The sequence below is a fragment of the Thunnus maccoyii genome, chromosome 5 (genome assembly GCF_910596095.1).
Source record: "Thunnus maccoyii chromosome 5, fThuMac1.1, whole genome shotgun sequence".
Classification (NCBI taxonomy): Eukaryota; Metazoa; Chordata; class Actinopteri; order Scombriformes; family Scombridae; genus Thunnus; species Thunnus maccoyii.
In genome coordinates this window covers 1651837-1664447 of record NC_056537.1, presented here as the reverse complement: position 1 = coordinate 1664447, position 12611 = coordinate 1651837, and the positions used below count along the sequence as shown (strand labels likewise).

General features: G+C 41.5%; 2 protein-coding genes across 2 annotated transcripts; one reads left to right on the top strand and one right to left on the bottom strand.

Moving 5' to 3' along the window:
• Positions 1–1093: 1093 nt before the first annotated feature.
• On the bottom strand, positions 1094–6840 carry LOC121896811 (serine/threonine-protein kinase pim-3-like). The gene is made up of 6 exons (XM_042410840.1): positions 6533–6840; positions 5351–5460; positions 3985–4035; positions 3218–3587; positions 2816–2992; positions 1094–1678 (listed from the first exon to the last, which is right to left on the bottom strand). Exons 1-6 carry the CDS (start codon positions 6609–6611, stop codon positions 1497–1499), a joined length of 969 nt encoding a protein of 322 aa, XP_042266774.1. The 5' UTR covers positions 6612–6840; the 3' UTR covers positions 1094–1496.
• A 4073-nt stretch (positions 6841–10913) lies between these two features.
• On the top strand, positions 10914–12356 carry LOC121897245 (kelch repeat and BTB domain-containing protein 13). The gene has a single exon (XM_042411640.1). It carries the CDS (start codon positions 10914–10916, stop codon positions 12354–12356), a length of 1443 nt encoding a protein of 480 aa, XP_042267574.1.
• The last annotated feature ends 255 nt before the right edge of the window (positions 12357–12611 follow it).

Here is a 12611-nt window from a genome sequence, read left to right as displayed (position 1 = left end):
GTTTGATAGGCTGAAGGCAACTTAATGCACAACTGAAACTGCAGGAAAACAGCTGAATCAAGTGTGAGCCTTATTTCATCCATCTGTTGTTGGAGAATTATTTTTTTTAATTAAATAAACATATGTTTTTTTATTTCTATAATTTTTTGATTTTCTTGTTTTTGAATATTAGTAACTATTATTTTTTTTCTTTGGTTTTATCCAGTAATCTGAGCTGCTACGCAACAGTTGGTGACACTGATTTATGAATGTTTACTTGATGTAAAATACATCACGTTTGTTAAAATAAATCAAAGACATGTTCTGGATGTGTTTGAAGTATTCCACTGTGTCTGCACTGGGTGACATGTTCCTTCATCATGAAGAGTTTGGTCACGTTAGTTTCTTTAGAATGGCTCCAAAGAGTAAAAATAATAAGATAGTAACTGTCCACTGCACATGCAGTTCTGTTTACAGCTTCACTTGCTTATGTTACATATCACAACCTCTTGACTTTGTACTAAATTATAAATTTCTCCAAGAACTTCAGTCAAAGGTTGTGATCTGTAGCATAACAAGCTGGTGAAGCTGCAAACAGAGCCGCGTTCCTGCACATGCTCAGTGGAGTCTGTCAAACTAGAAAATTCTCTGGATGGAAATTTTCACCATTTTATGGATCAAACATGTGACAGGCTGATCAACAATGAAAATAACGGTTAGTTGCAGATAACATGTCAGGTGTGTTCACCTTTGTTCTGTTGCATCGATGTGGCCGCTCACTGCAGCAATAAGGTTGTTTATTACTATTAGAGCTGCAACGATTAGTCAATGAATCAATTGGTTGCCAAATATTTTTATAGTCAATTTATCATTTGGAGTCATTTTGAAGAGGAAAATTCCAAGATTCTCCGATTCCAGCTTTTCAAATGTGAATATTTTCTGTTTTTTTAGTGTCTACAACAGTAAACTGAGTATCTTTGGGTTGTGGATAAAACAAGACATTTGATAACGTCATCTTGGACTTTGGGAAACAGTGTTCAACATTTTTACACCATTTTCTTAAATTTTATACACCAAACGACTAATTGATAATGAAAAGAAGACATTACAGCCCTAATGTCTTAGAACGTCTTAGAATGTCCAAAACCAAAAATATTAAGTTGACAAAGACATAAAACAAATACAATCAGCAAAACATCAGCAAATTTTTGCCATTTTTGCTTTTTGTGCCATTAATTGATAAATCTTTGCAGCTCTAATTTTGTCTAAATTAATGGGATCTCTGAAGAAACTGACTCCTCCTTGGCATTTTGTTACCGTGGCAACCAAAGCAGCTTTAAACTCAAGGCACTCAGAAACTGAAACACAAGACGGAAAACAACAATAGTCTATGAACGGGAGGGGGCGACCTCGTCATGAACTGTGACCACGACTCACTCTGCCACCAGGAAACACCACCAGAGGACAGCTGTCAATCAAGTCTGTGCCAGCGTCCTGTTGACCAATCAGAGGCTCTGCTAGCTAGAGGAGGAAGTCGAGGAGGAGGAGGAGTCGGTTGTGATGGCGTGGAGCGTGATGTTGCTGTCGTTCGTCTCCTGACTGTCGCCGCTCGTCACCCAGGGGTGAAGGAGGATCTGCTCCAGGGTTGGTCGGTCGGACGGCTGCTGGCTCAGACACCAGCCAATCAGCTGCTGGCACTCTGTGACAGAAACACAAGGAGATGAAGAATCTTGACAGGAAGTGACACTCTGCAGCACCAAACATCAAACTGAGGCTGTGTCTGAAATCACATCGCTTATTCACTATAGAATCAATAATCAGTAGTTAACACTGTAGTGAGCAGTAAACTGATACATAAAGTGCTTCATACTGCCTTGTGGGATTGTAAGACAGTACAGGGTTCCTCCATCAGCCCGGGTCTGTCGCTGTGGTAACCCCCGCGATGACCTGTGAGGACCCCCTCCTCCCCCTCAAACAAGCGAGTGTTTGTGTTCAGCTCTCAGCACTTTTGTAACTTCAGTGATTTTTTATGGTTTGAAGTTTAGTTTCTTTCCTATATTCCTGCATCTGTATTTTCCCTCAGAGTCATGTTAAGTTGTTGCTGATGAAAACCCAACATTTCCTGCTATTGCTGCTTCATAATAAAAGCATTCCACTGACAAACTGGCATGAGTCTTTTTATGGTGAAGGAAGATATAAGAAATTACATGTGTTTATAACTGAGTTAGCTGCGCTTTTCTCTAATAAAAACAGGACGACACAACAAGATCTGGAGATATTTGCAGCTCTTTGTTGAGTGGATCAGTTAGAAACACCACAGGGAGGAAGAGTACAAAGACAAACAGCCTACTGCATTTTCTGCAAACAGTTCACTTTCCACACTTCTTTTACCCCCTGCTGTGATGTAAAAACACTGGCAGCGTACCAGCACAGCTTGACTACTTGCAGCATGACTTGACGCAACTTACCCCAAAACGACAGAGGAACACTAGTAGTGTACATGCCACAGACAGTGCAGTATAGCGAACGTCTTGGACACTATATAGTGGATACATTTACGCTCTCAGACTTATATATATCCTATAAAATGGTGGAGGGTAAGTGTAGAGTACTATACACTAAAGACGGAGTGATTCAGATGCAGCTGTTAAACACAGTCACATCTCTCATCAGAATAAAGCTGTTTTTTGCCCTGAGCTGAGTCTTCCAGGCAGAGCCTCTTCCCTGGCAGTTTACTACCAACACCACACAGTTCAGGTCAGTGTTGTTTATGTTTGATGGGCTGCAGAGACACTGATGATGACATTTTTGTGGCGCGGCAGTATTCAAGACTGACCTGTAGAGATTTTGCGTCTGAAGTAGACCCGTCCTGTCAGGATCTCCTCGTCCTGTTCGAAGGGGATGTCCCCACACACCATGTCATACAGCAGCACGCCGAGCGACCACACGGTGGCAGAGCGACCGTGATACCGACGGAACCGGATCCACTCTGGAGGACTGTACACCCGCGTACCTGGAGGGAGGGAGGGGAGCATTAGGTGTTTTATACATGACAGCATAAAACAGGCTCATAAATACTGATGCGGTTGTCATGACAACAGAATGACAGTTTGTCAGAGTGAGCGTGGTGGGAAAACACTGGCTGCAGTTTATTTCCTGAAAATACTTCCTGACCAAAACAAAATGCTGCTTTCTGTCCTCGCCCTGGATGTAACAGTCATACTGGACTCTTACTCACCATCGAACTCTGTGTAGGCGGCGTCTTTGAGGAGGGCCCCTGAGCCGAAGTCGATGAGTTTGATCTGTCCGGTCCTCAGGTCCACCAGCAGGTTCTCGTCCTTGATGTCGCGGTGGACGACGCCGCAGGTGAAGCAGTGACGCACCGCCTCCAGCACCTGCAGGAAGAAGCTGCGCGCCGCCGCCTCGTCCAGCGCGCCGCGCTCCGTGATGTAATCAAACAGGTCCTGCCCGGGCTCAGGACGCTCCATCACCATCAGCCAGCCGTCCGCCCGCTCCCACCAGTCCAACAGCCGCACCACGCCGCCAAACGCCCCGCCCACCTTCTTCAACAGCACGATCTCCAGGGGAACGACCGTGCCACACTGAGACTGTATCAAAGGAAACATTTAAAAATATATCAACTCCATGTCCATAAAATCACAGGAGGAACAATTCATACATCATAGAAACAAACACATAAAAAAGAAAAAGTCTTTGTGCGTCTGCGTTGTCTCTGTGACCACGTACCTTTATTATTATTATTATTATTATTATTATTATTATGTTCTTCACTCTGTTTTTGTTGTCACTTTTGTCTTTGCATGTGTTGTGTTTTTGTCGTCTTTCTGTTGTTTTCCTGTGTGTGAGCTGTAAAGCACTTTGGACCAACTGTGTTTTGTGTAAAGTGCTTTATAAATAAAGTTGAGTTGATGCTTTTACACTGTGCATGTTTTGTGCAGTGACAGGAAGTTGTTGACAGGAACTTAATCTGCAGGTAAATCTCACCAAAGAGCCCCACTCCGTCACTCTGTCCCTGCACACGTGCTTCACCGCCACCTGCATGGAAACAACATTAACACCGTTAACATGCAGCATCCACACAGTTTATAGAACATAGACATTTACAGGCTCTGTACAAAAAAAACACAGAATAAAGAGCAGCCATTAATAAAACTTGACAGTAGCATTAAGCTATTTGTTATCTACCTTGGCCTTTCTTTGCATTTCTTTGTTTACGTAAATTATGTGATGTCATAAATATATTATGAAACATGTCATCACTTCCTGTTTCCAAAGAGGCTAAAACAAAAGAATATGTTTAAATTGGAGCTGAATGTAAAGCTTTGTGAAAACAGGACTGTCCTCCATCAAGCTGCACAGCTGACAACAAAAAAAACAGGAAGTGAAGGGAATACACACAGCCTTCCAAATAAAAGCACAAAGTCAAAACGTGAGTTCTTACTGAGTTCAGCAGCTGAGATAATCTTAAAGCAGCAGTTATAATTAGAAAGTAGTTGTGATAATCTGAAAATATTCTAAATTAGAACAGATCAATTAATCTGTTAATTACGCTCTCAAGTAAATTGTCAAAAAAAAATGTCAGTTTACTGTTTCAGAGGACTAAAGAAACCAGAAAATATTCACATTTGTGAAACTGGAATCAAATAATTTGGACCTTTGTTTCTAAAAATTGAATCAAAGCAATCAGTTATCAAAATAGCTGATAATTAATTTAATAGTGGACAACTAATAATCATTGCACCTCTAGTGAGACTGTTTCTTTCTATAGACAACGATGAACTTTTAACCGTTTCACACATTTAAACCAACGTGAACAAGAAATCCCAAAAATGCACAGAAAATTGATATTTTAATATTTACAATGCTCTTACAGCTGAGCAAACACTTTTTACATGTGGATGACCATATGATAGAGTGCCACAATAGCCACTAAAGGGACGTTGTAGTGAGATTGTTTTATCTGTAACTGTAGCCAAGAATGAACTACAAAGTCAAGTTACAGGAACTGACCACACCAGAAACCTCTACCCACACCTTCAGATCTGCCAGCAGCTTGCTCCTCCGCACCCCCAGTACTGAGCTCTGCACCATGGCACCCCTAGTACTAAGCTCTCTTTCACTCCTCCACCACTGAGAAATCTCCAGTGTTTTGAAATCTAAACGTTGGCATGTATGCTGTGAACGAAAACTGCAGCACAAATTTAATTATTATTATAATGGAAGACTATAATGTTGCTTTTATTTTGAAAAGCCACACCAGAAGCGCAGCTGTGTGTTTTGTTTAGCTTGACGCTGAGCGCGCACCCCGGCCACGTGCTGCGACCAAAACAAAGCGGCTCGTGGTTCTTACCGGCTGCCCGTCGGCCAAGCGGACGGCGGAGTACACGGTACCAAATCCCCCGCTGCCGAGCACCGAGTCCAGCCGGTACAGCTTCTCAAACGGCGGCTTCTCCGCTTTAGCTAAAAACACAAAAACAAAACACAAACACACAAACATCAGGATTAATACACGTTATAGTTTTATTAACAACCCCAAATCCCCCAACACGTCCTCGCTTTGTTGTTTTTCCGCTTCAGCTCAACACTCAGCTCTTTATTTAAGGGATTTAAATGGAAATTACCGCCTTAATTCTCCCAGAAAATAATAAAAAACTTCGTTGAACACACACGAGCACGTTAACAAATGTCCTCAGATTACTCTTGTTGTTCTGCCGTTTAAAAATGGCGGACTGTTGATAGAATCATCATCTACTCTTTTTGAACGATTGAAGGCGACTTGATAATAAACAGATGCAGTGTGTAGCTTCAGATGATAAATCCGCACCTTAACCGTATAAAACAGGCTGTTTTACAAAAACACAAAACAGAAATGTCATGTCTGAAAACTGAAAATATGGAAATCACGTAATTTAACGCTTTTCATGACAAGATACACATTTCGCCTTTAAAATTGCTCCGGACTGTTGGAAAATATGCGAATTTAAAACAATAATTTTAATTTATTCAATAAAAAAACAACATTTTATCTGGTCCTCTTTGATGTGATGCTTCTGATGTTATCGGCTGAATTTATTTAATATCTACATCTGCTGATAATATTCGGTCATAACGACTTGTTAAATGAACTGACAAGTATACACATTTTTAGTAAATAATAAAGTACATGAAATGGCGGTCAGGCACTTTAATTTTCGCCGGTTGCCTCGTTTATTTGCCGGTGTTACACCGTATTTGGTGAACCATTTGATTCTGTGACCTGCCCTAACCATCTCACCCCTCGTGCCTAAAACTAACCAACAATGCAGGTCACGGGATCTGATGGGTCACCAAACACTGTGTATCACCGGCACACGTGTTACGATGTATTATGTGACCCGTCGGGTTATGTGACCTGATTTCAGTCTTGTAACAGCCACATGGAGGTGCTTATTTCGGCGTCACGGAGAAGATGACCGGTTGGGTTAGGTAGGAGAAAAGTAATCAGGTCACAGAAAACGGCGTAACACCGGCCTGCCCCCGTTAACACCGTTACCTTGCTGTAGCTGTAGCTTCGCCGGTAGATCCACGCCGGACGAGATGTTGGAGAGGGAGCCCAGTTTACAGAGCAGCATACTGCCCGTAAATCCTCCCAAAACACGAAAACACACCGGAAAATATCGCCGTAATGACCTCAGACAACAGCGGGGATCCTCGGCCCCTTCTCACGAGCGAAATAAAACGGAAACACGGTTACAATCCATCGGTAGACCGGCTGTTTCGCCCAGAAGAAAGCGCGCCACTCGACCACTCTGCTGCTCTGCTCCGCCGCCGCCGCCGTTTGTTTACACGCGGAGACAACATAGATCCTTCCGCCTAAACATCAAATAACACCACACGCTTCACACACACACAAACACAACAACAACACATGAGGATGAAAAGCTGAGTTGCATTGGTTAACGACTAATTTGAAATCAATGACGTGAAAAACTAACCCTAAACCAATGAGAAAACACGCGGACTAGTTTTACGTAGCGAACAGGCGCAGGAATTCACAGATCGCCACTCCAGCTGTGCTGCGGCTCTTCAGAAAGGAGAGGCTTCCCCAATAATCACGAAAAATATATTTATATTGATAAATAGACATTAAAATATTTTGAGGCCTTGGTGAAATAATTCTGAAAATACTGTTTGATTAAAATATTAATAACAACAAAACAAGACTAATAAATACTACAAGAGTAAATATTATAACAATCTCTTTATGATCAGTTTTAATAGGAACATTAATAACTAAAACTGAGCCAACATCACTCAACATTATTGTGTGACTGGTGATTCTAAAGTCTTGCAGTTTGCTTGTAGATAAGAAAGAAGTATTCAGATAATTTACTGTAGTAGAAATGAACTACAATGAAAAAGTCCTGCAGTGAAAATTAAATAACTGATAACTAGAGTTTCTTAAAAAATGCACTCACAATATTTGAATAAGTAATCTAGTAATCTTATATTTTAACTATTGTTTTTTTTAACTGTTGTTATGATTTGTTTAGTGCTTACTTTTTATCAACACTATGTGTTGGGAGATGCACTATAATTTCATTGTTGGGTCTCTGTAAATTAAAGAGTACAGTCTTTACCTGCTCTATGTGAAAAATGCCTTGAGATGACTTTTGTTGTGATTTGGCGCTATATAAATAAAGATTGATTGATTGATTGATTGATTGATTGATTGTCTTGAATGAGGACAATAGAGATGATTCTGATTTTTCATTTTTCAGTACTGATGATAACTAATGCACAGGGTGTGTTGTATTTAAAACACATTGATGACAACGAACAGGAGGAGGTTGGCAGAGAAACCTGAGTCTGTCTTACTAATCAACACATGTTGGAGACCATCAACTGTTTGGTTGTTTATCCACTGAAAGAGATTTCACAGTTTTCCTGTTGTTCAGTTGTTTCAGAGTGGATGAAGCTTGTCTGAAAACACTATACCTTATGCACATTGTTTTCTGATTTATTTTGAATCAGTCTGAAATAATATTAATCTCAGCAGTTAATTTCTGGGGAACCCATTTTCTCTCTGTCTGATTCATCTACTTCACTCAGTGGTTTCCTACGTTTCCCAGAAACACCCAGAGAACTGATAGAGGCAGGTTAATTTGTCTATCATCAAATATTTTCATGCATACTGCCTCTTATACCTCTTCCATGCCTTTTTTTCACCTGTGAATCATTTATGCTAAAAAATATTGCTCATATGCATTTTTAACAAAACCTGAATAGGTTCACAAATGTTCCTGAAAAACATGATTTTTTTAAGGCACTTTTGGTTTGCAACTTTCATCTTGTATTTATATCTTATTAAATACAGAAAAAACTTAGTTAATATTCCAAAATGCTCAGTATTGCACATTGATCAACAGGATATAAGCTAATTATGATATTTATATTTAATTAATAATTATGAGTTATATAATGCATTAAAGCCTAAGTGTGTGTTAGTTATTTTAAAGCCAAACAGCCTCAGTACACTGATGTTTTCAGGTGATGTAGCTATCAGTCATTTTCAAACATCAAGCCAATCAGCATCAGTGCTTACTGACAGCAGTGCTCTTCTTCTTTCCTCAGGAAATGCTTCTCTGTTGTTTCTGATGTTCTTCATTGCATATTCTGCCGCTCTCTGCTCTTTCTGTCCCGTCACTCGGCGTTTGAGAGGTTCTGTTGTGGATTGTCTGAACCTCAGCTTATGCAAGACAGTGTGTGTTACACAGTGTTACATAAGCCTGCAGACTGAATGAGATCCAGCTCACTAATGAAGCCTCATTAATATGAATTTAATCATGAAAAGACAAGGTGGAGCTAGTTTCAACTACTTTATATACAGTTAGCTACTTTAGTCCAGTGGTTCCCAACCTAGGGGTCGGGCCCCTCCAAAGGGTCAGCAGATAAATCTGAGGGGTGGTGAGATGATTAATGGGAGAGGAAAGAAGAAAAAACAAAGTTCTGATACACAAATCTGTTTTCAGTTTTTGGACTTTTTCTCTAATCTTTGATTTTTGCTGAAATATTGGATCATTTGAACATTTATTGAAATGAAAGCATGTGAGAAGTTTAGAGGGAAAAATCACTATTTGGTGGTGCTGTTAACAACTCATAGACATGTGAAATGTGACCCCGACTACACACTGCTTTTTGTAAGACGTCAAAAGCCAAAAAGGTTGGAAACCACTGGTTTCATCTTTAACAATGTGTTGTATTTTAAAAGCTTGTTATATTATCCATTGTGTCAAATCTTAAGTACAGTACTTGAGTAAATGTACTTACTTTCCACCACTACTCGTCACTAACTGTCTGTTATTTGTTGGGCAGGTAGAGTACAATGAGTTTATGAGAGCTTTGCTTGAAATGCTAAGAATGAATCATACAGTAAATGTGCTGTAAAACCAAACATTATTGATTGAAGTTACTTCTTTGCCTCCCTTTTCCCCTTCGTATTACTACTTGTATTGTTCCTGCTTCCTTCCCCTTGCCAGTGTTGTACTGTGACTGTAACTGTGCAGAGCAGAGGAGCATCACCTGAAGTCGGTCCCACAGATCAAAGTAGCAGTCCAACATTCCCACAATCCCCTCTGTCTGCTCAGAGATGGATGCGGTGGGTAGGATTGTTTTGACTGATGAGGGAGCGGCTGGGTCACATGACCTGCTGTATTATGTCTGCCACGCTGAGCCCAAATCTAGGTCAGCCCCTCCTCCCTCACTGTAAGTGAATGTAAAGAGACAAACATCTTCAAACTGATCTGAGCTCACATCCATGATCGGGAGGTTAAAAGTCAAAGAAAACAGAGCTATACATGTCAGCAGAAAGATTCCATGAAACACTGAACTCTTTTAACAACTATTCAGAAAATAATCTTTGTAAACAATTATTTAGAAAATTCACTGTAGGTTGTCGTTTTGATAACAGCCCTGTGTCAGTTATACAGACACATAAAGACAAAGAAGAGACAAAAAAGAAAGAAAAATATCTGCCGCCATGTTTCGTCTCTCCAGTGGGGCGGAAGCTTCAGGGACATTTAAGTCACATGCTTCCTGTACGACATCATTTGTTTCCATTGCACTTTGTCACATTTTGCTTTTATTAATACATAAACTTTTCCACCTCATCCAAGCATAAAAACTTTTTTTGATATATTTGGACCTTTTTCAGATTTCCAGCATTTCAAAAGTATTGCTTCTCATCTGCGTTATCACAGAAGAATTTCACACCCTCACAAGTTCACTTTTAATGTTGTATTTGTATTAATCAGATGTTTTAATACATTAAAAGAATATTATGTTGAATTTGTCGAGATTGCTGAGCCTTTAACTCTTTTATGTGCTACACCTCATAAGAATTGTTTGGTGAATGTGCTTATTTGCTTCCTGGCAGAAAGTTCAATGAGAAAGTCGATGCCATTCTCATATTTGTAGGTTGCTAAATGCCCAAATTCCCATACGGAGAACAAGATGTCAGTATCTTAGGATATGGACCATTTATGTCGTCTTTCTGCACAAACAAAATTCTTTCCACCTCAATTGCATTCTGGTAAAAGCAAATGTCTCAGTAGTGGAGATCTCAAAACTCTTTGTCTTTTGTGTTTTGGGTGGAGTGATCCTTTAAGTTTGCAGCAGCAGATATCACTGACCATGTGTTCACTTGTTGCTCTCTTGTCTACAACATGAATGTCACTCCGGTCATCTGCTCTCTTCTATGTTTAGCTGCTTCTATTTTGAAAGCTGTGAAAGAATTGAGTCTCCCTGAAGAGTGAAACAGCTTCAAACTCAGTCACTTCTCTCCGGCTCCTCTTCAGGACTTTTGGAAACGTGTCAATGTCTCATGTCATTTTCACGGAGGATTTTTTCTTGTGAGTCACTGTCAGAGTATAGTAATGTCGGTGCACAGCAGTGAATCAGAGGACACCAGCAGCTGTGAGGGTGCAGACGGTGGAGGGTATCTGCCATGTTCTACCTCCGGTGTCGTCTCGGATAAATTAACCGTTGTGGTCGGAGACACGCACTTCTCTGAAGAGAAGACGTTACTCGTTCAGAGCTGCGACTATTTCCGAGCCTTGTATCGCTCTGGAATGAGGGAATGTCGGCAGGAAGAAATCCACCTCAAGTCTCTGCGTGCTCGAGGTTTCCTCATTGCCTTGGCGGTTCTACGAGGGGAGATGCCCTTCCTGGATGGCGATGACATTGTTGAGGCCATTGAAAGTGCTGCTTTCTTGCAGGCAGCGCTGCTCACAAAGCATCTCATCAACCTCATTGACTCTGACAACTGCTTGCTCATGTTTCACACCGCTGCAACCTTTGGTCTCATGGACCTTTACCACGCTGCTGCACTGTTCATCCGAAATATATACACTGACCTGGAGGAGGAGGTCAGGAATACCTTACCATCAGAGCTGATTTCCTACGTGGAGTCTTTGACCCCGAGTGTTTTCGTGGCAGTGGGGGCCCACGTGACCTGTGGCACAGGTGAAACTGTTCATGCTGCCTCCAGGACGGTCTGCTACCTGGATGAAACTGGGAATAACTGGAAAACACTGACAGATCTTCCACTGGAGGCCAGCACCTCCATGGCTGGAGTGACTGTTTTAGACAACAAACTTTACATCGTTGGCGGAATTCACGGAGTCCATAAACAAGCCGTGGACTCTTGTTTCTGCTACAGTGTTGAAAACAATGGTTGGAGCAAGATCGCCAGTCCAGCACAGCTGCGCTACAATCTCAGCCTCGTAGGTGTGGACGGTCGTCTTTATGCCATCGGAGGAGAGTACGAGCGGATTATGATGTCATCTGTGGAAATATACAATGTCAAGACCGGAAGGTGGGCGTTTGCCGCTCACTTGCCTCGACCGGCGGCGGGAGCAGCATGCACCAAAACCATGAGCAGGATATTTGTGTGTTTGTGGAGGCCGATGGAGACCACAGAGATCTATGAGTACATCTCAGGTACAGACGAGTGGCAGCTCGTTACCAAGCTGATCAGGCACCAGAGTTATGGCCACTGCATGGTCGGCCACAGGGACAACCTGTACATCATGAGAAACGGGCCGTCGGACGACTTCCTGAGATGCCTGATGGACTGTTATAATCTGAGCACCGGTCAGTGGACGTCCCTGCCAGGACACTTCGCCAACAGCAAAGGTTCGCTGTTCACCTCTGTGGTGAGAGGCGACTCTGTGCTCACGCTCAACAGGAGCCTGACTCTGGAGTACGCCATCGATGGGAAAACCTGGAAACCCCGACGGCAGATGAAGGGTTTCCCCAGAAGTGGATCTGTGTGGACGTTTCTGCTCCGGCTGCCAGAAGCTCTTATGCTGCAATAACAGCTTCATTTGTTCTGTGATTTTTGGATTGTCATCTTTTTGCATGCGAACATGTATTTTCTGCACCTTTGCTTTGATAAATTTGAAGGATAATTCTGGTTTATAACAAATCTCTTCTTATTTTGGTGTTTTTTTCTATCGGTAATACATTGTAATCATTAAGTTAATAAGTATTTATGTTAATGCTGTTTATGATTGATTCCTTGCACGGTTCAACACTGAGTCCACATGTTGAACTTTACCAACACACAGCTG

Excerpts from the sequence above, each read along its gene's own strand:
- LOC121896811 (XM_042410840.1), bottom strand. The coding sequence starts at position 6,611 with ATGCTGCTCTGTAAACTGGGCTCCCTCTCCAACATCTCGTCCGGCGTG. Across the intron at positions 3,588-3,984 it reads TGACGGAGTGGGGCTCTTTG|TCTCAGTGTGGCACGGTCGT; the intron begins GTGAGATTTACC and ends CCTTTGATACAG. Across the intron at positions 1,679-2,815 it reads CAGACGCAAAATCTCTACAG|AGTGCCAGCAGCTGATTGGC; the intron begins GTCAGTCTTGAA and ends TTTCTGTCACAG.
- LOC121897245 (XM_042411640.1), top strand. The coding sequence starts at position 10,914 with ATGTCGGTGCACAGCAGTGAATCAGAGGACACCAGCAGCTGTGAGGGT.